Source organism: Gopherus evgoodei, chromosome 4 (genome assembly GCF_007399415.2).
Source record: "Gopherus evgoodei ecotype Sinaloan lineage chromosome 4, rGopEvg1_v1.p, whole genome shotgun sequence".
NCBI classification, from domain to species: domain Eukaryota; kingdom Metazoa; phylum Chordata; order Testudines; family Testudinidae; genus Gopherus; species Gopherus evgoodei.
In genome coordinates this window covers 131,726,308-131,751,290 of record NC_044325.1, presented here as the reverse complement: position 1 = coordinate 131,751,290, position 24,983 = coordinate 131,726,308, and the positions used below count along the sequence as shown (strand labels likewise).

The 24,983-nt window shown below is 52.8% G+C and overlaps 1 protein-coding gene across 1 annotated transcript; it reads right to left on the bottom strand.

The window, feature by feature from the left end:
* Positions 1-1,371: 1,371 nt before the first annotated feature.
* On the bottom strand, positions 1,372-24,951 carry PSRC1 (proline and serine rich coiled-coil 1). The gene is made up of 7 exons (XM_030561104.1): positions 24,862-24,951; positions 12,290-12,346; positions 8,120-8,177; positions 6,841-7,393; positions 5,245-5,398; positions 3,598-3,867; positions 1,372-2,895 (listed from the first exon to the last, which is right to left on the bottom strand). The coding sequence occupies exons 1-7, from the start codon at positions 24,926-24,928 to the stop codon at positions 2,813-2,815; spliced, it is 1,242 nt and encodes a 413-aa protein (XP_030416964.1). The 5' UTR covers positions 24,929-24,951; the 3' UTR covers positions 1,372-2,812.
* Positions 24,952-24,983: the final 32 nt, after the last annotated feature.

Here is a 24,983-nt window from a genome sequence, read left to right as displayed (position 1 = left end):
ATAATGTGGGCCCCAGATCGGCTGAGCCGCTTTCGGCTCATATACTACCTCCAGGGGCCTCTCCGAGGCTCAGGCCCCAGTTACAGAGCCTAGGGGCGCTGCAGCCCAGCACGAGATGGTTTTGTCTAACACAGGATTCTAGTGCCCCCATCCCTGAGTTCCCAAACCAAGAATCCATAGCATAGCAAAGGGATGTTCCCGGCTGTGCTGCGCCCAAAGCGGGGCTCTTTGCTCAGCCTGAAGCTAGACTGACAGGTTGCGGGTTAGCTTCATGGCATGAGCCAGGGGTGTGATGGGTCTAGGGATCCAGCGCTGGAGGGGGAAGGTTAACGTTGGAGCGGGTCAGGACCCCCCACCCCTATGGAATGGAGGTAGCTCTGCTGCAGCTGATGGAGAGACACTAGTTTACACCAGCTGAGGATCTGCCCCAGCTTTCACGGATTTAAACACGCACACTGATGTTCTGCTGGGCAGGTAAAAATGATGACCTGGGGCCAGATTCTGCCACCCCTACTGCAGCTGGGCCGGATTTTCATGCCCACGCTGGCACCTTTCTGCCAGGGCAGGGTAAGATAAAGGGCAGCGAGGCCCCTGGGGCAGGGAAGGAAGTTCCAGCCACACTGCAAGCAGTGGAGACGTGCTCACAGTGGATGCAAAGGTGGCCCTGGAAACCCAACTCATTTGTGGGGCCTAACCTGCCCGCCAGGGCAGGCTGCCCAGAGCCTTAGAACCCTGTGCCAGGGCCTATACCAAGGCCATTCTTCAAAAACAGTTTTGTCAGACACCTGAGTTTTCAACTACAGGAATTTGGGATGAAGTGTCTCTAATTTCCAAAGACATTTTCCAGTTTTTGTTGAGACACTCACCCCAAAACTAAGTATTTTGATTCTGAAATGCAATCGTGGCGCCTCATGCACTCGTTGTCCTCTATTGCCTGGGCTCCCTGGCGGGGCTAAGATCATAAGAATGGCCCTACTGGGTCAGACCAAAGGTCCATCTAGCCCAGTATCCTGTCTGCCGACAGCGGCCAGTGCTAGGTGCCCAGAGGGAATGAACAGAACAGGTCATCATCAAGTGATCCAGCCCATCACCCATTCCCAGCTTCTGGCAAACAGAGGCTCGGGACACCATCCCTGCCCATCCTGGCTAATAGCCATTGATGGACCTATCCTCCATAGACTTATCTAGTTCTTTTTTGAATCCTGTTATGGTCTTGGCCTTCACAACATCCCCTGGCAAGGAGTTCCACAGGTTGAAGAAATACTTCCTTTTGTTTGTTTTAAACCTGCTGCCTATTAATATTATCGAGTGACCCCAGTTCTTGTTTTATGAGGAGTAAATAACACTTCTTTATTTACTTTCTCCACACCAGTCATGATTTATAGACCTCTATCATATCCCCCCTTTGTTGTCTCTTTTCCAAGCTGAACAATCCCAATCTCTAATCTCTCAGATGGAAACTCTTCCATGCTCCTACTCATTTTTGTTGCCCTTTTCTGTACCTTTTCCAATTGTAATATAGCTTTTTGAGACATTTCCCATCATGCCCCATGGTCTCCCCTCTTGGTGAGAGGCAGCCATGCATCATGCAAATGCAGGGCCAGAGCGAGTAATGGAGGCAAAATCCAATCAGGAAGCCTGGCACACAAAGATTGAGAGTGTGAGGCACCCAAACTACAATTCCCATGAGGCACTGCCTCCCCTTTCCATGGTACACCATGGGAGATGAAGTCTGACCAGGGAGCATAACCTTTAGAGAACAACAGGGCACAAGACACTCGAACTACAACTCCCACAAAGCACTGTGGCAGCATTCCAGAATCAAATTATTTTGGATTTTGATTTTCCAGGGAAGCCCCGTTTCCTGGCCCTCTCCAGCTATAACCACTAAACATGTAGGGAGGCAGCTGCCATATGAGATCAGGCGAGGCCAGTATGGTCCACACACACAGAACAGGCTCAGCATTTCCCCCTCCTCTATCTAAAAAAACAAAATAGAACTAACCACGACTCCACAAAGCACCTTCACTTCGGAGGCTGAAAACTGGGGAGTTCAGGCTGCCAGCCCAGCAGGTAGCAGCCCTGACTTCTCCCGTGTCCTCCAAGCTGGCATGTGCTGGTGACAGATGCATGGGCACAGCAAGACAATGGCCCATGGGCAGGTGAAGGGTCAGTCCAGTTCTGCCAGCACGAGGAGGATCAGGGTCCCGGCGGTGTCTGGTCCCAATCTGTTTTATCGCAGTCCAGTGTCGGGAGGAAGCTGACTGAGGCAGGCCACACAGACTTGGGGGTGTCAGACATCCATCAATGGGCACAGATGACCATGGGGGAGGATGATTAAAGACCAAAGCCTATGTGCTGGGACAACATGGATCCAGATTTTCTAGAGAGCTCAACACCCACCATGCAGAGCCCTGCTGCAAACCTGGCCCAACTGGGGGTGCTGGGCCCTTAGCGCTGGGGGATCCTGGACCAAAGTCAAAGTGATTTCTCAGGGAGCAGCCCCAGGCCTGCGGGGAGGACAAGTGGCTGTGGGGTTAATGCACAAGATAGCCACTGACAGGTTGCAGAACACACAGGGTGAGATGGACAGCTCCTGCTTCAGGAATCCTGGAGCGAGGTGGCTGCAACCCAGGGCTGGCCACAGGCAGGGACGCTGCTCTCACCAACTGGCAGCTTTGCTCCTGAAGCGTCCATGCAGTTACGTAGGAAACATGCAGGCGGCGCCAGCTCTGGGGCAAACAGCTCTCAGGGATTGCTCTGATCTGCAGCTCTGCTCCCGTCAGCTCACACCCCACACAGTGGGAGAGCTTTACCTCAGAGAGCTGGGCAAGGTCACCTTCCGGGGCGGCTGCAGCCTGCTGCCTGGAGGGGCTGTCCGCTGGGGGCCGGGGCCTGCGGGCAGAAGAAAAAAAGTCAGCAGGAAGTGCAGCCCAGCCCGGCTGGAACGTCTGAGCCTCGAGGGCACAAGGATACAGGACACTGTTGAGATCTCTCATCCAGCACCAGATGGCCTGGGCCGCTGGGGCTCCTGGTCAGCAGCTCAGGGGCCTGAGCTAGGCTGGGGAATAGGTTCTGGCAAACCTGGCAGTAACCTGGGCAGCGTCACTGCTTGGAGATGGAGATGGAGATCCACCAAGCAGCACCCTATGGGCATCAGGACACAAGCCGCCCGCTTAGACCACTGTAACAATGCAGAGACACTTCCATTCTCCTGGGGGGAGGAGCAGCCCAGCTAGAGCTGTGTGCGCCCACAAGGCTCCTGCCTGTGGCAGGATCCCAGGGGGTGGGGCAGGGCGGGGCATCCCCGCTTACACTCTGCAAGCGGCTCCAGCTCCCAGCAGGACTAGGGGCCACGGGGCTGCTCTAGGGGGCTGGGCGGGGCTGGCATGGGCACAGCCGGGCTGGCTCAGAGGTGGCGTCTAATTGCCCAGGGAAGGGCTGCCTAGGCCTCCTGCTAATGCAGAGTCTTGCCCCCTCAGACCTAGTCCCAGCCCAGCACGAGCAGGACACGGGAGCTCCCCTCGGGTCCGTCCCAGTCCCAGCCCGAACCCAGGGGCGAGCGACATGCTCTGCTGGCCCCCTTGGGGCTCTCACCTCTCTGTCCGGCTGTGCTTGGCAGCACCCTCCTGCCAGCTGAGCCACGGCCCATGGGCTGCGGCTGGCTGGGCCTCCCGGGCATGGCAGCCCTGCTCAGGAGGACACTGCGGCTGGCCGGCTTGGGGATGCCACTGGGCACCAGGCGGCAACTCGTGAGCCCGGGGGCAGCTGTGCTCCTGGCCTGGGTCTGGTGGGTGTGTGCACTGTGAGCAGGCCTGGTGCTGGCTGGGAGCCGGGGACCATCGTCTCTGGAGGCCTTAGCCCGACCTGATGGGGCAGAAGGGAAAGCAAGAGCCGCTAAGCCTAAATTCAGGCAGGTCCCAAGAGAGCCCCCCACAACCCCCTTCCTTGGGTGTGGGGGCACCCTTACTCCCGCCCCCACTCACAGTCCCTCGGGGGCTCTGCCACCTCCTCAACCCCCAGGCACTGGAGGGCCATGCTGCTACCTCCCACCCCGCTCAGTCTCCCTTAGGGGCTCCACCATTACCCCTCCTCACCCCGCGTGCAGCCCCCGAGGCTGCCAATAGCCCCCATCACCCGGGGCCCCAGTCACTGCCCCTGCTCGCAGTCCCAGATGCCGACTGGCTTTTAAAGCCTGAGCCTGGCCCTGGACTCCCCCCACAGCCCCTGATCCCGCTCCTGGGCCAGACATCGCTGAGTGCAGATCGCTGACCGAGGGGCCAGGGCCTGAACATGTTTGTCCTGATTCCGCTGCTGCGATCCCCATCTTCCCCTTCCCTCCCTTGGCTCCCACTCCAGGCAGCAGCCAGTCTCGCCAGTGGCTGCAGGTGACCATGACTGACGTCCAATTCTGCACCCCGTTCCCCCCCTGCAGCCACAGCACTTCGAGGCCTGGTGCCCGACAGACCCTCACATCAGGCCCCGGCTGTCTCAGAGCCACCAAGTGTGGCTGCCAACAACTGCTGGCACAAAGCGCAGCGGCTAACTCAAGACCTGGGCGACATCCGGGGTTGCCGGAGGGACCTGATTTGATGGCTGGGTCCTGGGAAGCGAGGGCTTGTTCCTGGCCCTGATGGCTCAGAAGAATGGGCTAGCGGCACGTCTAGGCCAGCCCAGTCCTAGCCAGCCCACCTCGCTCAGCACACGACAGTTATGTTCCAGGCATAAAAATCCATTTGTTTTCTTCTCCCCACTGGAGGGAAGCCCCTCCCAGAGCAGGGCACCAGGGGGCGCTGGCTCCCTGCTGGATGAGAAGGGCCGTGCAAGGGTGGGAGTGGATTCCCAGGGACCCCTGCATGCAGGAAGGGCTGAGACATCCTGAGGCCGGCTCTGGCAGGGGCAGCAATAGGAGCCTGCAAACACTCAGCCATTTGGGGACACATCCTGCCTGGAATGTCTATACCCTGGGATCCTGAATCCTCCCCACAGAGGCAGAGGGGCAGTGCAGCCGATCTGCTCCTGATGAACCTGGGAGGCATCAGCCCCTGCCCCTCTGCATGGTCCCACGCTGCCCCCAGTGCCCACTACGTGCTAGACGGTGCAGGGCCCGGCTCGGTGGCACACAGGGTGCAGACCCCCGATCCCATGCTGCCGCTGCATGGCGTGCCCTGCAGAGAGAGGGTGAAGCGAGCAGGATCAGCCCCCCACCCCCATGCTCAGCAGTCTGCTCTGAAGCCTGGTTACCTGCACTTGCTTCCTGGAGGGGCTCTGCTTTCCTGCAGGGCAGTGAGGGCTTCTGTGCAGAGCGGGGCTGGGCTGGGGAGGACCTGGGGCCCATCAGTTCTCTTCTCCCCACTGCAGGCGACAAACGGCTGTGGGGTGGGTCCTGGAGGCTCCGCTAATGCGGCAAGAAGGATAAAGCAAGGTGAAGTGTGGGCCCCGCTGTACAGTGGCGATCAGACACCTGCCTCTCCCTGGCGACCAGAACCCCAAAGCACGCTGCAGGCTTCAAACGGACATAGCAATAACCTGGGGGGTCAGGCAGCCACCTCTGGGGGGCGGGACAAGGCTCCACAGCAGTATAGTTGGGGGGGGGGGCAGTACTGTCTCTGCTTGTAACTCTGTGGGAGTTCAGGAGGCAGAACGTGCTGGAGGTCACGCTCCTGACACCAGGGCATCTATAAGAACCACAAGCAGCCAGGGCCTCGGTTTTAGATCCCATCTGAACGACAGCCCCATGTAGCAGCACAGGGCCCCCCTTAGGGCCACACTGGGGCATAGGAGAGAGCAATCCCCACTGAGCCCCCACCCCACTCCCTGCAGCATAGCGCCCCCTAGCCTCACACTCAGATCCCAGAATCCACCTTCCCTCAGCTCCTTGGTGCTCCTGAGTGTCCCCTACCCCTGTGCTGACCAGGCCCAGCCCCACTCAGCTTGGGAATCCCGAGAGCCCAGCAGCAATGTGAGCCCAGGGACTGGGGACCCTTCAGTGACACGAGAGAGCCCACATCCGATGCCCCACACGTCCCTACACCTTAGCACCTGCTGCCTGCACTCCTGCAGGCTCGGCCCATTCAAACAGCTCCCCCAGAGGCACTGCCACAAGCCCAGCTCCTGCTCTGGCTGCCGCATGGGATGCCCCAGTTCAGCTTGCTGCCCTGGTGTTTCAGCCCCAGGGCCAGCAGGAGGCACCCCAACCTCCTGAGGACACCAAGAGGTGAACGTTTCATGCCAGGGGGACTGGCTCCACTTCACAGGAGGGAAAGCCGAGAACAACAAATACTTTGCTCTTGGACAACACTTAGCATGGCGGGAAAGTCATGGCTTGCCATGGACAAATGGGAGGCCTTCCTCAAGGAAGGGCTGGGTCAAAGCCAGTTGTTTAGGCAGAATTTAAGTTTTTGTTTGCTGAACCAGAGTTCCTTGATCTTACGCTTGGGAGGCCAAACCTCCCTCATGTGACCTAGGTGCAGCACTGCCTGCCTGAGTCTGCAGACAGACTGAGCCAGTGCTGCTGAAAGCTCTTTGCAGTTGCCTGCAGTTTGAAAGTAGACATCTCCGGTCAGTTTCATGGCTGCTACTGGGAACTGGGGGCAGCAGAGAAGTTTACAAGCATTGGGTCCTGGCATGAGCATTATGCAGTACCAGGGAGGCACTGGGACCCAGACACAGAGCAGCAGATCAGGAGGTTCGCGATGGATGGGAGAGAACGCTCCTTCACCCTTCTGGCAGGAAGGGGGGCTGGGTTCCAGACTAATCCCTCACCTGCCAGAGCTCGCCATGGAGGATAGAGCCCCATGCAGGCCCCTCAGCACCTCCCCCTCTTAGTGGCCCATCTACCTTCTTGCTGCTCTGAGGTCTCTTTGTGGGTGACAGAGCAGGGCCCTTGCTGGGGGTGGATTTCTTATGGAGCCGTTCGCCACCAGTGAAGCAGCTGCCCAGCTTGTGTCGGAGGTGGGGGGGAGTCGGCGCTGCTCTGGCGCATGGCGAGGGGCTTTTCCCCGGGGGAAGGAGTGTCCCTGGCTCCACGGTGGGCAGCAGTGCTCTGACGGGGCTGTTCTTCACCACAAAGGTCTCACGCCGAGGGCTCCGGGGGCTCGCCCGCTCCTTGTGCAGGAGCCGCACAGGCATAAGGGGCTCCCCAGCTGGACCCACAGCCCCAGCGCTGGCGTTCTCCTTCTCCTGCAGGCTGCATCTTTCCAGCTGCACAGCCAGCCGGTTAGCCTCCTTCACGATCTCCTCCAGCTTCTCAGGACTCAGCGGGCTCCAGCGGGCCAGGCACTCTCTGCTCCGGCCCGCACCCTCCCTCTGCTGCACGTTTAGGTCAAGCCTTTGTGCCACGCCCCTGTCAACATCCCGGAGCTCATCCTCCTCGACATGTTCCTCCTCCCGGCTGTGGGGGCAAAGCCATGGTTATCAGAGTCCGGATGGAGCAGAGACCGCCCAGCTCCGCACAGCTCCGGCTACAGCCAGAGCCAGGGAAGTATTTCCTCTTTCCAGCTGCACCCTGATTATTAACTGGAGCCAGTCAGAACCTGGCTGACCCGCCTGGTTGCCCTGCCCTTCGCATGTGTCTGACCTGGTGGCTTTACAGCGTTGCAGTGGTCGATCAGAGTTACCACTTAAGGGCCTGACCCTGCGTGTGCACCAGTAACTGTCCGCTCACGACTGGTCCCAGTGAAGGAGGGAGGTCTGCTTCCATGTTGGCAGGATCAGACCTCAGGAGAGCAGCTGGCCCAGAGGGATGCTTGTGGCTGAATACCACCCTCTTTGTCAAGGATACAAGGGGCCAGGCCTAGCTTTCTTGGCAAGTTAAGGCCGAAGCACCGCAAGCCCAGTTTTCTCGCTCCTCCTGAGGCAGGTTCCCAGAGCCACAAGGCCCAACAACCTGCCAGCGTGGAGTGAGGTGGGAGGGACATGGACAGAGCTCTGCCCCCCAGCAGGCTTTCCACTCAGAGCCATCGGCATGATCAGAAACCTGGGAGGGCCCTTCAGTGCAGAGACAGAAAACGTTAAGGGGAATGGATAGTAACCCAGACCCCCAACTGGTGTAATTCAGCTGTTGGCTTCACTGCCAGGTTGACTGACACCAGCCGAGGTTCTGGCCTTTCAATCTTACCTGTCTGAAAGAGAAGACAGACCAAAGTCAAACTTCTCATCGGTGATAAATTTTATATCTGGAAAGAAATATTGATCCATTGTTAATTGGTTGAAACTATAATAAAGAGCTGAATTATCAGATACAGAGATGAACACCATATGTTGGGGGGGGGGAGGAAGAGTCAACATGGCTTTTGTAAAGGGAAATCATGCCTCACCAATCTACTAGAATTCCTTGAGAGTGTCAAACAACCATGTGGACAAGGGGGATCCAGTGGATACAGGGTACTTGGATTTTCAGAAAGCCTTTGACAAGGTCCCTCATCAAAGGTTCTTACGCAAAGTAAGCTGCCATGGAATAAGAGGGAAGGTTCTCTCATGGATGGATAACTGGTTAAAAGATAGGAAACAAAGGGTAGGAATAAATGGTCAGTTTTCAGAACTGAGAGAGGTAAATAGTGGTGTCCCTCAGGAGTCTGTACTGGGCCGAGTCCTATTCAACATACTCATAAATGATCTGGAAAAAGGGGTAAACTGTGAGGTGGCAAAATTTGCAGATGATACAAATTTGCTAGTTTAAAGCTGACTGCGAAGAGTTACTAAGGATTCTCACCAGTGTTTCCTCTAATTTTTCCCCACACATGACTGCTATATTTCTGTACATAACAAAATTCACGTGGCAGGGGTGGGACCGAGAGGTTCGGAGTGTGGGAGAGGGCTCAGGGCTCAGACAGAGGGTTGGGGTGCAGGGGGATGGGGGCTCCAGCTGGGGATGCGGGTTCTGGGGTGCAGGCTGTCCTGGGGCTATGGCAGTGAAAGAGAGGACTCCTCCACCCCTCTCTCTCTCTCAGCGGCAGCATCTGGTCTACGGGGGGAGAGGTGCCTCTTCCTGGTGCAGTAGCTCCAGGGCTGGGGCCGTGGGATAGGAGCCTCTCACCTGGCCGCTGCAGGTCTGAGCACCTCTCCCTGCCGCAGCTTGAGCGGCACTTAATAGGTTGATACACAGCCGTGCAGCTTAGAGCAGAGGTTCTCCAGCTGGAGGTCGGGACCCCTCAGGGGGTCATGAGCTGTCAACCTCCACCCCAAACCCCACTTTGCTTCCAGCATTTATAATAGTGTAAAATACACAACAAAGTGTTTTTAATTTGGGGGGGGGGGGGGGGGGGGTTGCACTCAGCGGCTTGCTGTGTGAAATGGGTCACCGGTACAATAGTTTGAGAAACACTGGCTTAGAGGGAACTTAGGTTTTCACTAAACTGGCTGGCTGGAAAACAAAATGGCAGATGAAATTCAGTGTTGACAAATACCAAGGAATGCACGTTGGAAAACAGAATCCCGGCTATATGTACAAAATGATGGGGCCTAAACTAGCTGTTAGTGCTCAAGAAAGATCTTGGAGTCATTGTGGATGCGGGGGCAGGGGGTGTGTGCAGCCACTGCTCACCAGCTGTCCAGCTCTGAAGACAGCACTGAAGCGAGAATAGCAGTACTGCAACCCTCCTACAATAACCTTGTGACACCCCCGCCCCGACTCCTTTTTGGGTCAAGACCCTACAATTACACCACCATGAACCTTCAGGTGTAAATAAGCTGAAATCATGACATTTATGATTTTTGAAATCCTATGACCATGAAATCAACCAAAATGGGCTGTGAATTTGGTAGGGCCCTAAGAGAAGGTCAACAAAAAGAGTTTGGGATATGGAACAACTTCTGTATGAGGAGAGGTTAATAAGACTGGGACTTGTCAGCTTGGAGAAGTGATGACGAAGGGGGGATATGATAGAGGTCTATAAAATCATGACTGGTGTGGAGAAAGTAAATAAGGACGTGTTATTTGTCCCTTCTCGTTACACAAGCACTAGGGGTCAGCAAATGAAATGAATAAGCAGCAGGTTTAAAACAAACAAAAGGAAGCACTTCTTCACACAACGCACAGTCAACCTGTGGAACTCCTTGCCAGAGGATGATGTGAAGACCAAAATCATAAACTTGGTTCACAAAAGAAATAGACCAGTTCCTGGATAATAGTTCCATCAATGGCTATTAGCCAGAATGTGCAGAGACACAACCTCATACTCTGGTGTCCCTAAAACTCTGAATGCCCAAAGCTGGGACTGCACAACAGGGGATGAATTGCTCAATAAATAACAGGGAATGAACAGAGCAAGGTAAGTACCTGGCATTGGCCACTGTCAGAAGACAGGACACTGGGCTGGGTGACCCATGGGTCAGACCAATGGTCCCCAACCTTTTTGTCTGGCGGGTGCTAGACGAAGAACCATGGCGGTGGGGGAGCATCCGCCAAATTGCTGCCGAGTTTCTGCGGCATTTCAGTGGCGACACCTCTCGATGACGGCACTTGTTGGCGGCAAGCAGCGTCATTGAGAGGCATTGCCGCCGAAATGCCGCAGAAATTCGGGGGCAATGCCTCTCGACGACGCTACTTGTCAGCAGCAAGCGGCATCATCAAGAGGCATCGCTGCCAAAATGCCACTGATATTGGGCAGCATTTCGGCAGATGCTCCACCGCCGGCCAGGACGCAGGCCCATTTAGATGCCCCTGCAGGCGCCATGGCGTTGGGGACCCCTGGGTCAAACCCATTTGACGAAGTGGAACTGTTCTTAATGTTTCCTCTAAATACTGTAGGGGTGCCTCAGTTTTCCCTATGCATTTCTTAAGTCGCTAGGTGGTGGGATAAGGAGGTGTAATTGTTGCAGAGCAAAGGGCCAGCGCACATAAATGGCCAACACTCTGTTTCCTGGCAACTAATGGCCCAGGCCCTTCCCCCCTGCAAGGAGATAGCTGAAGGTGTTGGAGAACAAAGGAATCAGGTGACCTCCTGGCCTGGGAAAGGGACAAAGCCCAGAGGAGGAGGGGCTGGAGAGTGAGTCAGTTTGGAGCTGGCTGGGGACGTGGAGTGAGGTGCAGACTTGGTTGTCTGGCTCACTGCCCCCCCAAATGGACCCGGCTGAGGGGGTCCTGTTCTCTGTACCTACAAGCTCTGTTTTAGACCGTGTTCCTGTCATCTAATAAACCTCTGTTTTACTGGCTGGCTAAGAGTCACGTCTGACTGTGAAGTGGGGGTGCAGGACCCTTTGGCTTCCCCAGGACCCTGCCTGGGAGGACTCACTGTGGGAAGCGCACGGTGGGGAGGATGCTGAATGCTCCAAGGTCAGACCCAGGAAGGTGAAGCCGTGTGAGCTTCTTGCCCTAAAGACAGTCTGGCCCAAGAGGGAGGAGGCTCCCCAAAGTCCTGACTGGCTTTGTGGGGAGCAGTTCCAGAGCATCGCCCGGGGACTCCGTGACACCCAGTATGGCCATTCTAGTGTAATCAAGAGAACTTATCCGGCATCCATCAACTTAGTATCAAGGTTCACATAGGGACACTAGCTAGGAGTAAGGCAAAGAGATTCAGGGCCTGGGGCGGACTGAAGCAGCAGCACCACTAACGAACTACATCAATTTACGCCGCTGTGCACCTGGCCCCTGATTCTCAGAGCTGCCGAGCCCCACAGCCATCGTGGAAGTCGCTGAGTGGCAGGGGCTCCACACCTCCAGAGCTCCAGTCCTAGGTGACTTGTCAAGGTCCCACAAAGTCAGTGCAGAGCCGGGAACTGAATCCCTCTTTCCCCAGGACCCTGATTCTGCTGCCATTTCCACCGGTGTAAATCAGGCACAGTGGCATCGAAGGCAATAACGTGCCACTAAGGAGAGACCAGGATCAAGCCCAGAATCATGACACCTGGGCTTGTAGCGCTGCACAATGATCCCAGGGCCGGTCGCCATTAAGGGACCCTTGCATACCTGGGCGTTGTAATCAAAGCAGCCCATCAGTCTGATTTCCCAGTAGTCTGTTCTCTCAGTTTGGTGCCGCTCGTGTTTGTCCTGAGTCTCTCAGGCAGCCCCAAACCATCCTGGGTCAGATTACTGGGCCCCACTCCTTTCTGGGTACAAGGACAGCCGTGATTGCACAGACAACTGCAGCTGGAGAGAGTCATGTTATGGGGCTAGCGGGAGGATCAAGCAAACAGATCACCTCCAGCTCTACCAACAAACTAAAGGCTCCTTCCAATGGAGCAGTCACCTGGCAAAGTGCAGCAGGAATAAATTACCTGAGTTTCTCTGCACAGCAACAAACCTAAAAGCAGGCCAAACCCACTTTGTCAGTCACGTTCCAGCCCCTACCTTCTTCTTCTGCCATCTCCGTTTTTCCAGGGAGCATCGAGGTGGACCAGGGACTATCTGAAAGAGAAACAGGCAAAAGGGTGAATTAGATCTACCCCGCACTACGCTAACCACAAGGGACTGTGACATTACACCCCATATTCTTCATAAAAATATGGTTATGGGTGAATACGCAAGATGGGTCTTGTAAGGTCTCATTGGAAAGGTTCTGATTTCCTGAATGCGATTATTCAATTTGCGTGCCTGGATCATTTCTGAATCTAAAGTTGAATCTGAAGTTCTGAATCTACATATTGACTATGTAACGATTACAACTGGGTGTGTATTCGGGAGACACCCACCAGACAGATAACAGGCCATCAGCCTTGATGGGCCATTAGGAAGAAACAATAAGACTTTGAAGATACTTATTTCTCTCCTTACTGAGAGCTTGTCTACATGGGCAAGTTTGGCACCAAAAGCTGCCTTTTGGCAACAATAAAAAAGCACACACACTACAATGGGACTTTTGTCATGAAAAATGCCCAGTTTTGGTGACAAAAAATTTCCCTATGAGAGAGACAGACAGACAGACTTTTTTTTCTTTTCCCCTCCCTTTATTGTCAACAAAGAGCCAGTGTAGACACTGCTGATTGTTTTGTCTACAGAACTGGCTTCTGCCAGTATCCCACAATGCCCTGCCCTGATTGCTCTGCTCAGTGTTTTGATCTCTGCTGCCCTGCAGGCATGCGCCCCTCCCCTTTCAAAGCTCTGGGAAGTATCTCTGTGCTGCTCCCTTTGGGAACAAACAAAGAGCAAATCACTGGACTGCTCCTGTTCTGCCCGGCACTAGGAGCACAGACTGCTGCTGCTGCCGGGGGACGGGGACAGACTGCGGTGCTGCTTTGCCATTCCTCAACATGGAGAGCTCACAGAGCTACTCATCATGTGGCTCTCGGCAGCTGAGGGGGCTGTGGGAGAACTCATGCAGCGATCAGCTCCTCCTTCCCACAACCCTGCACTGTGGGATACATACCCACAGTGTATTGCTCACCCTGTCCATGGTGGTGTCCCCAGTGCAGACATGATCTGTCGACAGAGGGAGCAGGTGTGAACACCCTTTGGCGATTTCTGTTTTGTTGACTTTTGGGTGTCAACATAAGTTTTGTCAGAAAAATTTGGTAGTGTAGACAAGCCCTGAGAGGCGTCCTGGGATGTAGCTGTGACACTACTAGGTCAGGTGGTCCTGTCATCTGGTACCAAGCACCACCTTGGACTTCTAGTAATTTTCCACTAAAAGGAGGGAGAGGTCAAGCCTGGGAAACAAAAAGATTCCCACCTTATGTAAATCTTATTTAAGGCTGGAGAGTAAGGCAAACAGGACCTTCCCTTCACTGCCTTCCCACCCAAGGAGAGAGAGAGAGAGACTGCTGAAAGCACCTGAAGAGACAAAGGAACTGACCCGAGCAAAAGGCAAGGGCTGAGTCCAGACAAAGTTTCTACACTGGCCACCTGTGGCAGCACTTTCACATGTCTTGTGTGGTTGCGGCAGAGCAGAGCTCTCCCAGTTTTTTTCACATGCCTGAGCAAGAAAGTTGCAGCGCTGTAAAGTGCCAGTGTAGATAGGCCCTTAGGCTATGTCTACACTGGCAATTGAGTGACAAAACTTTTGTCACTCAGAGGTGCTCAATCCCCCCCCCCCCAAAAGACAAAAGTTTGTTTGATTTATAACTGGGGTGGGGGTGGCAAGAAGTTGTGAGTCTCTCTTCACACTGAGGGAGAGGTTGAATGTTTATGAGCTCACGCTGTGCAGATCTTTCTATACAGCACAGGACAATATGATCTTGGCTGTACTTTCCAGAGCGAAGCGGCACTTGAGTGATGGGCAATTTCCTAGCTGAACCATCTCACAGAGAGGTGGTGCTCCCTAACTGTGGGTGTGCTGCACTGCCAGAGGCCCGGGAGCCCGATTCAGCAAAACAGGGAGAGGGAGCCCAGGCTAGTGGAGCAGGCGGGCTCAGTGAAATCCCAGTACCTCAGGTGGCATCCCACAAGAATAGTTTAACCCATCACAGGGGCATCTGTATTGCAACCACGGGCTGGTCATTTTGGATGAGCAGTAACAACTTTTAAGCCGTTACACATATCCCCAGAAAACTCTCAGCCTGTGGACAGAGATACAGCAAGATTCTGGGAGGTGCTGTGGTCAAACGGACACTCTCAAATGAACAATCACTTCCATCGCAAACATTCCTCACCTGCCATTGTGGCAAGAGAACCCCTTACTAGGAAGCTTAAACATAACGATTTGTCTCTGTTTTTTCCAGCTTGGGCATTTGCCAGCCTTGCGTGTGTATCATTGTTTCCCACACGAGCAATCGGACAGTTCTCATGGGCATGGAGCTGCTACCTGTGTAAACGTATGTGGGGGCAGGGGGTTAATCAGTTTCCCCTGCGGTTGTGGGAGCCCTTAAAGAGCAACAGAGGAGAGAGAATCACTTGAAAAACCACCTAGTTGTAAGGCCACAAAAATAAGCAGGGGCAACTCCCTCTCCCAGAAGAGATCAGCCCTTCCCATCAGCGTCTGATTCCGTTTCCCGACAAGCCCCACTCAAACTGGAAGCTGAGCTCTTTAGGTGCTAGTTCATCCTCAGCCCAGGCCCACACTGCTCATTAGTTCCTGCTCACTCACGTCAGGCTGGCAGCTCCGATTTCCCGTAAGTAAATCGGGCAGAGCATCGGAGCATTGATTTAAAACACCCACAGTGCTCCTGGCCTCGGCAAACAGACACAGGCTGAGCAAACTGGGACATTTTCCCTCTGCTGACACTTAGCACCTCCACAACGCTTCCTTTTACCTCGTCAGTATATACCAGCCCCCAGCTCTGAGCACCTTACAGTCACAGCACATTGCCCCTTGCAACGCCCCCGGGAGGCAGGGCAGGTAGCCCCATTGCACAGTCCCACAGAGACTAAAGGACTTGCCCCAGGTCCCACAGGGAGTCTGTTGCAGGGCAGGGAATTGGATGCAGATACCCCAAGTCCCAGGGGAGCGCCCTAACCACTGGACAATCCTGCCTCTCGCTGCACAGGTTCACAGCCCTGGACAAACAGTGACTAACCCTTGCAGCCCATCGGGTCGGCTTGGGGGGAGCAATTTTCCCAAGGCTAAACAGCAAGTCAATGGCAGAGCTGGGAACTGAACCTAGAACGCTCCACTCTGTGCTCAGACACCTACTGCCACAGGAGTAAACCTGGAAGCCAAAGATCATTAAGAAACATGGGGGGAGGTCCCCTAGTGAGGGAGATACAGCTCACCCCAGTTCTCTCCAGGGTGCTGAACGCTGCATCTTCTCTACCAGCCTCTGAGTAGGACCCTGGCACATCTGCAGCCCCCTCATACCCTCTGGCTGCTGGATGGAAGAAATGAAAGTGACTTGATCCTTGTCACTGTCCCCAGGCTCACAGAGCTCTGAGTAGCAGCCATGAAATTGACCAGAGACTTGATCATTTTACACTCACGCTTGGGAAAGCTTTGAGCAGCTGTGGAGACACAGGAGAGGCTGCAGACTCAAGCCATGTCTGCACTACAAAGTGACTGATGCAAGTCTCATCAGCATACAGCTTCCGAAGCTTGTACATGGCTTGGACACAGATACTTGGCTGCTTGTGCTGTACGCTCGCCAGGAGTGCTTGTGTCGATGCAAAGTGCAGTGGACCGTGGGTATATGCCATGCGCTGCTGTCTGGTGTGAGGCCTCTGGGGAATTATCAATGTGTTGTGGGATAGAAATGACTCACCGTGGGATCAGAGTCAAGTTCCCAGCATACAACTTTCTCTAGCCCATATGCCATCCATAGCCCATGCATTCACTTTTTTTAAACCCCATACAGCACTTTTTGGTGTCTGCAATCTCTGACAGAAGCATGGAGCCCACCCAGCTCTGCACCATTCTCATGGACACAGCAAACACGGGACACACGATACTCGTGTTTAACAGGGAACATGAGGATTTCTCTGAGGACAGTTTGCTGAGGGATATAATGAAAATCAATTCAAGGTTGTTGGAGGCATTCACGGAGCAGCTGCAGATAGTGGAGTGCTGCTTCTGGGCCTAAGAAGCGGGCACCAACTGATGGCGTTGCATTGTAATGCACGCTTGGGACGATGAGCAGCGGCTGCAGAACTTTCAGATGCACCAGGCCCATGGCGAGCTCCAGGCACCAGCGCAGCCAGCAGGTGCTTGGGGGCGGCCAACGGAAAGGTGCGGCACGTCCAGCTCTTCGGCGGCGAGTCCCTCAGTCCCTCTCAGGGGGAAGGACTTGCTGCCAAAGAATGAAGCAGCGGCAGTAGAGCTGCCACCGATCGCACCTTATTTATTTATTTATGCTGCTTGAGACAGCAAAAATGCTGGAGCCAGCCCTGACCAGGCCCCATTTCTGGATCTGTGCACTGTGCTCTCCCCAGCCCCCCAGCACAAGGGCACCAGAATGAAGGCTGCACCGACAGTTGCAAAGCTAGTGGTGATCTGGATGCATGCAATGTCAGATTGCTAGGAGTCAGTGAGAAATCATCTGGGAGGTGGAAAATCCACAGTGGGGGTTGTTGTCAGACAAGCGTGCAGGGTCATTAATGGTCTCCTGCTATGCAGGACAGTGACTGCTGGCAACATTCAGCCATAGTGGATGGATATGCAGCAATGAGGTTCCCAAACTTCAGTGGGGTAATAGGTGGCCCCCAGTAAATCAGCAGAAAGGGCTACTTTTCTATGGGCACGCGAGCCTGGGTGGATCACCATGGACACTTCTGACAGCTCTGGGGGCTGGTCAGGGACGGTGCATGACACTTGCGTCTTTAAGAACACAGGACTGTTCAGAAAGCTGCATGTAGGGACTTTCTTTCCAGACCAACAGATTACCACGGGTGGTACTGAAATGCCAACAGTGACTCTGGGGAACCCAGCCTACCCCCTGCTCATATGAAGCTGCACAATAGCCACCTCAACAGCACCAAGAAAAGATTCAACTACCAGTTCAGCTGGTGCAGAAGGACTGGTAGGCGGAAGGGCCGCTGGCAGCTTACACTCACTACGGGAGAGTTCAGTGACAAGAATTTCTCAGTAGTTCTAGCTGCCTGTTTGTCCTGCCTAATCATTGTGAGGCAGAGGGGGAAAAGCTGCTGCCAGGGCTGTCTGCTGACTCTGAACCGTCAGACATAAGGACAGGTGCAGGTGCCCAGCATGGAGTCGAACAGTTGAAAGAGCACTTTAACAGCCAGTCACGGTAGCGTTCTCTGCTCGATTGTTCTCAGGGCCTGGAGGTTGGGGCGCTGTTGGAACAGTGTAGTGCTTGATGTGCATGTACAAGTACTGTGTGCTTGGAGTACCACAAGGCAGTCTGCTGTGATCTAACAAAGAATTTTTTTCTCTAAAAATAGCAATTTGAGTGGCAAAAAACAATGTGCATCAAAAAACAACAGGATGTCAAATACAAACTTTAAATGAAGTAATGGGACGGGACTCTGCAACGGGAAAGATGGCAAACATTTGTGTCCGTTTCAGTGCCCAGATGTGGTCCATTGTGGCCACACATACACCAGCCATGGTTCTCACAGGTCAGTGCACGTGGAGCTGGCGTTTTCCTTGCTGTCCCATGGCATGGAATGGCAGGGGCAGGACTGCAGCCTGGTCTGCCATGGGGTGTGTTGGGGATGTAGGAAACTGCTACTGTGGAGTGCTCAGGGGACTGCAAAGGGTGGCGAGTTGGATTTTTGGACCTGCAGATCAACCAGGGTCAGCTGCATTTGGGTTTGCTGCCTATGAAGACCCATTATGCCCCGGTGCACCTCCCTCTCCTTGTCCTGAGCCTCTCTCCTTTTCCCTTCTCCAGGCCAACTGCCACGTTTGCCCTCCAGGCCCTTTGGTCTCAGGACAATGCCGCACCGGCTTGCAGGATCTTGCACAATGTGTCCCCTCTACTCCTCTTTCTGCTCATCAGAGTCAGGGGATTTGTGGGTGTGGATGAGGTGCCCCTCAAGGCTGCAATAGCAGCAGGTGTTGATAGAAAAAAAAAAATCACTGGATTTACAGTGACACCAGAAAGAGAAAGACAAGTTTCATAACTCTCGTTCCTCATTCTTATAAAGACTTGGAGCCTTGGCACAGCCTCGCTCTCCAGCCCCAGCTACGCGGAGTATTGCCCAGCAGGGTGAGGGGGAAGGAATTTTAGTTCCAATTTCACGGGCGTGAGTTTCAGGCAATGGCGCTGAACATTGGCACTATTTTCCACAAGCACTGGTGGTTTTAGCTGATAACTCACTACTGAGGGGGGTTGTTGGTGCTGCAGGGTTGTTAGGGCTGCTAGTCCTTGGAGCGCAGGTGTGAGCTGCACAAGCAGAGAATGCAGCTCGCTGACTCAGCTGACCTCGACGTTATTCATAAAGAAAGACCACAGACTCGCATCAGCGGCAAAGGCGCTCAGGCAGGTTTACGGTCGACAAAGCATGGTCCTAATTCGCCTGCATGCCACTAGCCTGTTTACTGCCTGATGCCAGCTGATTTTATCGGAGATTGGCGTGGGAAAGTGTCCTAATGCAGAGGGAGGCCGCCATCCCTATTAATCTCTGGGAGAGGATTGCGGAGTCTCTCCATGCAAGTTTCACCAAGGTCTCTCTGGAGGATATAGGAACAGCCCTATGCACATCAAGTGTTCTGCACAGCGCTGCCCTGGGGCCTGGTCATGAGGTTGTCTCTGCCATCAGAAGGGATAGAATCTTAGGGGGTTCTTTAAAAAAGAAAGTTAAATCCCATACAAATCAATGACCCCTTGGCACTTCTAACCCTCAGCTTACCAAGGCCAGATGTCTAGTCACCACGGCAGAGTGGATTTTAAAAGCCCTACCTGAGCTCACTCCTCTAGCCCAGCCACAGCAGTTTGAGGTGCAGTCACACTCAAGCACCAGCTCTGGTAACTGAACGGCTTTCACGGAATGGGTAGGGCATGATGCCAAGAGGTTCAAAGCACCAGTGACTCCCATCAATGTCCAAGGGAACTGAGGGATGGTGCTGAGCACTTCCTAGGATCAAGCCTTTTATCTCCCACCACTGACGTCACATGGAGTTGACAGCCTCAGATGACGACCAGCAGTGCAAATGTCACCAAGGCTCTGCCAATCAGTCTATTTGCTTTCTGGCTCATTCACCACAATCAATAAAGATCCTGCCTTGGAGACTTAGGCCGAGCTCCACAAATGTATCAAGGTATTTAGGCACCTATCTCCCATTGATTTCTAATCACTAGCAAGCTCTGATCTCAAAGCAGAACTGTGTTAGAGCTACAGTTTGAAGGCGGTGGGGTAAATCATGGTTTAGCCTGCCCTGACATGGTACAGCGTTTGCACGATATGCTTTAAGGCACAAATCAGAGGCAATTATAATTTACAGATAGTTATTTCCCTTCTGGCTGCCAGCACTAGCATATCTACTTCTCAAAAGCTCATGTGCTGTGGGAACAGCATCTCTCCACACAATCATTCCGGTCCGTGCATTTGAGCAGACACTCAGATATCCCCCATCGTTACAACGCTCAATATTTCCACCTAAGGAACCATGAAAAACAGCCATTCCCCTAGCTGGCTTTCTGTTCTTTCATGCGCCTTCTCCTTCTCGATACAAATCTCTCTTTTTGCAAGTCAGCTTAAGCCCTTGACAAGTGAGGGATTCCCTTTCTAAGAAGGGATAAAACATTTATTCCTCTCTTGGGCAAGATGTGCCAGCTTCACTCACACATTAATCCCTGCTCCATCATTTGCTGCATTTTACTACACTGGATTTCCAGCACTGCTCTGGGTTAGCCTGTTTCCGACAGCCTCCCAAGCAGCTCCTGGCGAGCTGCGACTGGGCAGGAGGAGCAGATGCCCTCTGGACAGGTAGCATAAGACTCACCTATTTGTGTGATTCAGAATGAGAAACCTGGATCTATGTTCAAGGTGGATAGTTGGGAAGGAACCCTATTTAGTGCCTGCAAACAGTCCTTCAAATAAGGGGAAACAATAGAGTTTCTTGATTTTTTTTTTAATTGCCAAAGAATGTCACTGATCCAGTTAAAAACAGTTTAAAAAACAAAAAAAAAGTCTTCCTATTTCTGCAGCTGACTCCATGTTTGACCCTGGGAAGGTCATGTCACTGCTCGGTGCCTCAGTTTCCCCATGTGTAAAACAGGGATAATAATATGCAACTATTGATGGGGTGTGAGGAGGCTAAATTCATTAAATGTTGTAGAGAAATCCTTGGCTAGAAGATTATATAGATAAGTAACAGTAATACCTAGCTCTTATCTAGCACTTTTCATCAGCAGATCACAAAGCACTTTACCAAGGTGATCAGTATCATTATCCCAATTTTACAGATGGGAAAACTGAGGCAGGGAGCTGGGAAGTGTCTTACCCAAGGTCACCCAGCAGGGCAGTGGCTGAACTGGGAACAGACCCCAGGTCTCCCAAGTCCCAGTCCAGTGCTCTAGCCCCTAGAATCCGAGTCCATATTTTGTCCAACCAAGCGCCACCTTCTTAGGAGATCAATGTACCTATCCAGCTTTTTTGACTGCCACTTTACGCAAACAGAAAGTTGGGACTAATTAACAAAGGGATAGATAAGACAGAAAATATCACATTGCCTCTATATAAATCCATGGTACACCCACACCTTGAATACTGCATGCAGATGTGGTCACCTCCTCTCAGACAAGATATATTGGAATTGAAAAAGATTCAGAAAAGGGCAACAAAAATTATTAGGGATATGGAACAGCCTCTATATGAGGAGAGATTAATAAGACTTGGATTTTTCAGCATGGAAAAGAGACGACGAAGAGGGGATATGATAGAAGTCTATAAAATCATGACTGATGTGGAGAAAGTAAATAAGGAAGTATTATTTACTCCTTCTCATAACACAAGAACTAGGGGTCACCAAATGAAATGAAGCAGCAGCAGGTTTAAAACAAACAGAAGGAAGTATTTTTTCACACAACACACAGCCAATCTGTGGAACTCCTTGCCAGAGGATGTTGTGAAGGCCAAGACTATAACAGGGTTCACAAAAGAGTTATGTAAGTTCATGGAGGATAGGTTCATCAATGGCTATTAGCCAGGATGGGCAGGAATGGTGTCCCTAGCCTCTGTTTGCCAGATGCTGGGAAAGGGTGACAGGGGATGGATCACTTGATGATTCCCTGTTCTGTTCATTCCCTCTAAAGCATGTGGCATTGGCCACTGTCGGAAGACAGGATACTGGGCTACATGGACCTTTGGTCTGACCCAGTATGATCATTCTTACGTAGAGTTGCAATCTACATTGATAGTGAGTGCGTCCTGTGGAGGCTACAAGGCAGTCCAAGAGGAGACTATATAGCAACCATAACATACTTAAACTTAACATCCTTGCAGTGGGAAAAGTGCTAAAGAAACCCAGAGTAGCATTTGACTTCATTTTTGTGTAGTTCCTCTTTTTGAAGAAGCTAGTTAAACAGAAATTAAAAGGAACAGGCACTAGGGTGAAATGCCTGCAAGCGGCATGGAGACTATTTAAAAACACCATAATGGAGGCTCAAACTATACGTATAAAACAAACAAACAAAAGAAACAAAACAGTAAGAGGACCGAAAAAAATGGCACCATGGCTAAACAGGAAAGTAAAATAGGTGATTAGGGACAAAAAAGCATCCTTTAAAAATTGGAAGTCAAATCCCACTGAGGAAAATAGAAAGGAGCATAAACGGTGTCAAGTGTAAAAGTATACTTAGGCAGGCCAAAAACAAATTTGAAGATCAACTAGCAAAAGACTCAAAAACTAACAGCAATTTTTTGTTTAAAGTACATCAGAGCAGAGAGTTTGCTAACAATGAGTGGGGCCACTGAATACTCGAGGTGCTAATGGAGCACTCAAGGGCGACAAGGCCATTGCAGAGAAGCAAAATCAATTTTTTGCGTCCGTCGTCACAGCTGAGGATGTGAGGGAGATTCCACACCTGAGCCATCCTTTTTAGGTTACAAATGTCAGGGGTTGTCCCAGACTAAGGCATCAATGGGGGGGGGGGGGTTTGGAACAAATTGATAAATGAAATAGACTCACAGCCTTACTTATTACTGTCATAGAGCCGGAGGTCACGGATTCTGAGACTTTCTGGGACCTCTGTGACTTGTGCAGTGGCCGGTGTGATTGACCCCAGGACTGCCGGAGGGGCGTGGGCAGTCCCAGGGCCAGCCATTCTGGCTGCTGCTAGGGCAGTCTTGGGCCCCCGTTCCCTGCCCAATAGCAGCAGCAGTCCCGGGACCACCTCCCTCTGCCCCGTGGCACCCGCAAGAGTGTCCGAGGCATCACTCCACCATCACAGGAGCACTCATGGCCTTCTCCTGCCCCAGAGCACCTGCAGCCGTCCCTGAGGCGCCACCCTGCCCACAAGCACCCAAGATTTAGTCAAGAGTATATAGTACAAGTCACGGACAGGTCATAAGTCCATGACTTTTACTAAAATTACCCATGACTAAAACATAGCCTTAGTAATAAGTCACCAGGATCTGATGGTATTCACCCAAGAGTTCTGAAGGAACTCAGATATGACACTGCAGACTTCCTAACCGTGGTACATTACTGATCACTTAAATTAGCCTCTGTATCAGATGACTGGAGGACAGCTAAGGTGATCCTGGCAATTACAGGCCGATAAGCTTAACTTCAGTACCAGGAAAATTGGCTGAAACCATAGTAAAGAACAGACTTGTGAGACACATAGATGAACAAGATTTGTTGGGGAAGAATCAGCATGGCTTTTGTAAAGGGAAATCATGCATCACCAATCTGTTAGGATACTTTTGGAGTGTCAGCAAGAAGGTGGACAAGGATGATCCAGAGGCTACAGTGTAGAGTAACTCCTCACTTAAAATTGTCCTGCTTAACACTGTTTCATTAATCAATTAGGGAACACACTCACTTAAAGTTCTGCAATGCTCCACTCTTACGTTGTTTGGCTGCCTGCTTTCTCCACAGCTGGCAGCCGCCTTACAGCCCCTATCTCCCAGCGCCACCCGCCCACCGGAAGAGTCTTTGGATCAGTGCCTTCCCCCCCCTCCACCCCCCACCCTCCTGCCCACGGCAATCTGCTGGCTTGCAGCATTTTGGAGGCAGCAGGAAGTGGGGAGGAGCAGCCAGTGTATTAAGAACTGTAACATCCAGTGGGGTGAGAAAACTGCTTGATCTAAATGCTACCTAGTGTAATAAGGTTTAAGATTTAGATAGTTACCTTTAGGAAATAAAAGATAAATGCACAATCTCTGATCTTTTATGGCTCCCACTTATAATCACTTACAATCTATCTTTCTATAATTAATAAATCTGTTTTATATTTTACCAAAAACAGTGTGTTTTGGCTGAAGTGCTTGGGAAATCTCAGCTGGTGCATGTCCTCACCGCACTGAGGGAGGGGCAGACTGGGTAATAAACTTACACTAGTCAGGGTTACGACCAGGGCAAGATAGTACAGCTCTGGGGTGTAAGGCTGAGGAGCTGAGGGAACTGGCTGATGCCTTTTTTTGTGTGATTCAGGAGTGGCTCAGGGAGCATTCATGCAATCTAGCTAGGTGTGGGGCTCCATGTGCTGTTGCGCTGAGTGATTACAGCACCTGGAGGGGTTTGCTGCTTGTCACTGAATTGCAAACACTGTGATTCAGGGGGAGGGGTAGCTCAGTGGTTTGAGCATTAGCCTGCTAAACCCAGAGTTGTGAGCTCAATCCTTGAGGGGGCCATTTAGGGATCTGGGGCAAAAAGTTATCTGTGGATTGATCCCCCTTTGAGCAGGGGGTTGGACTGAATGACCTCCTGAGGTCCCTTCCAACCCAGATAGTCTATGACTAGCAAAGCAGTGTGAGAGACAGCCCAGGCTATAGAGTTAAGGGGGCACAGCACTACCCCAGTTCCAGGATGCACCCTGGGGATCCCAACACCCTCTCCCAGAACTCTGTAGGCTCAGCTGTGACCCAAGACTGTGAACTCCCGACCCAGAGCCAGAAATGGAGGACACCAGACAGTATGGGCCTGATATGCACCAAAGGCCCAAAAGGTGCTAGGCTTGGGTAGAGGGACATTGAAAACCAGGTCCCTTCTGCCTGCCCCAGAGCAAGTCAAAAATCTCCCCGCACCTTTGGAAAAACAGAGGCCAACTCTGCCCACCTCCAACATGTTCCAGCACCCGGAGTGAGCTAGTGCTGAGTCCTAGGGGCCTGACCTCCTACTGATGCAACATAGCAGAATAAACCAAACACAAGTTAACGGAGTTACAACAGCCCCACCGCCGCGAGGGCCGGCTCCGCTCCTCTGCGCACAACACCCTGCAAAGTTAAAGGGCCAACAGGGAGGCCAAGGCCCTTGGTAGGGTTTTAACTTGGACCCCTGGTGGGTCTCGCCCACTACTGGTGGATGTTGAGAGAGACTCGAGTCCCTGCCCCTAATCCCCGCACCCCAACCCCCTACAACCCAGCCAGCCCCACCCTGTATCCCTGCGGTTCCGCGGGAGGCGGCGCTGGCCCCGCCCATCGCTCACCCGCTCCGGCCGGCCCCGGCCCGAGGTGCCACTCCGCACACTGCCCAGCCGAGCAGAATCCCGGCATGGAAGGGGCGTGGCTAAATTCGAATTCTCCCTCCTGGACGTCACAATAGCAAAGT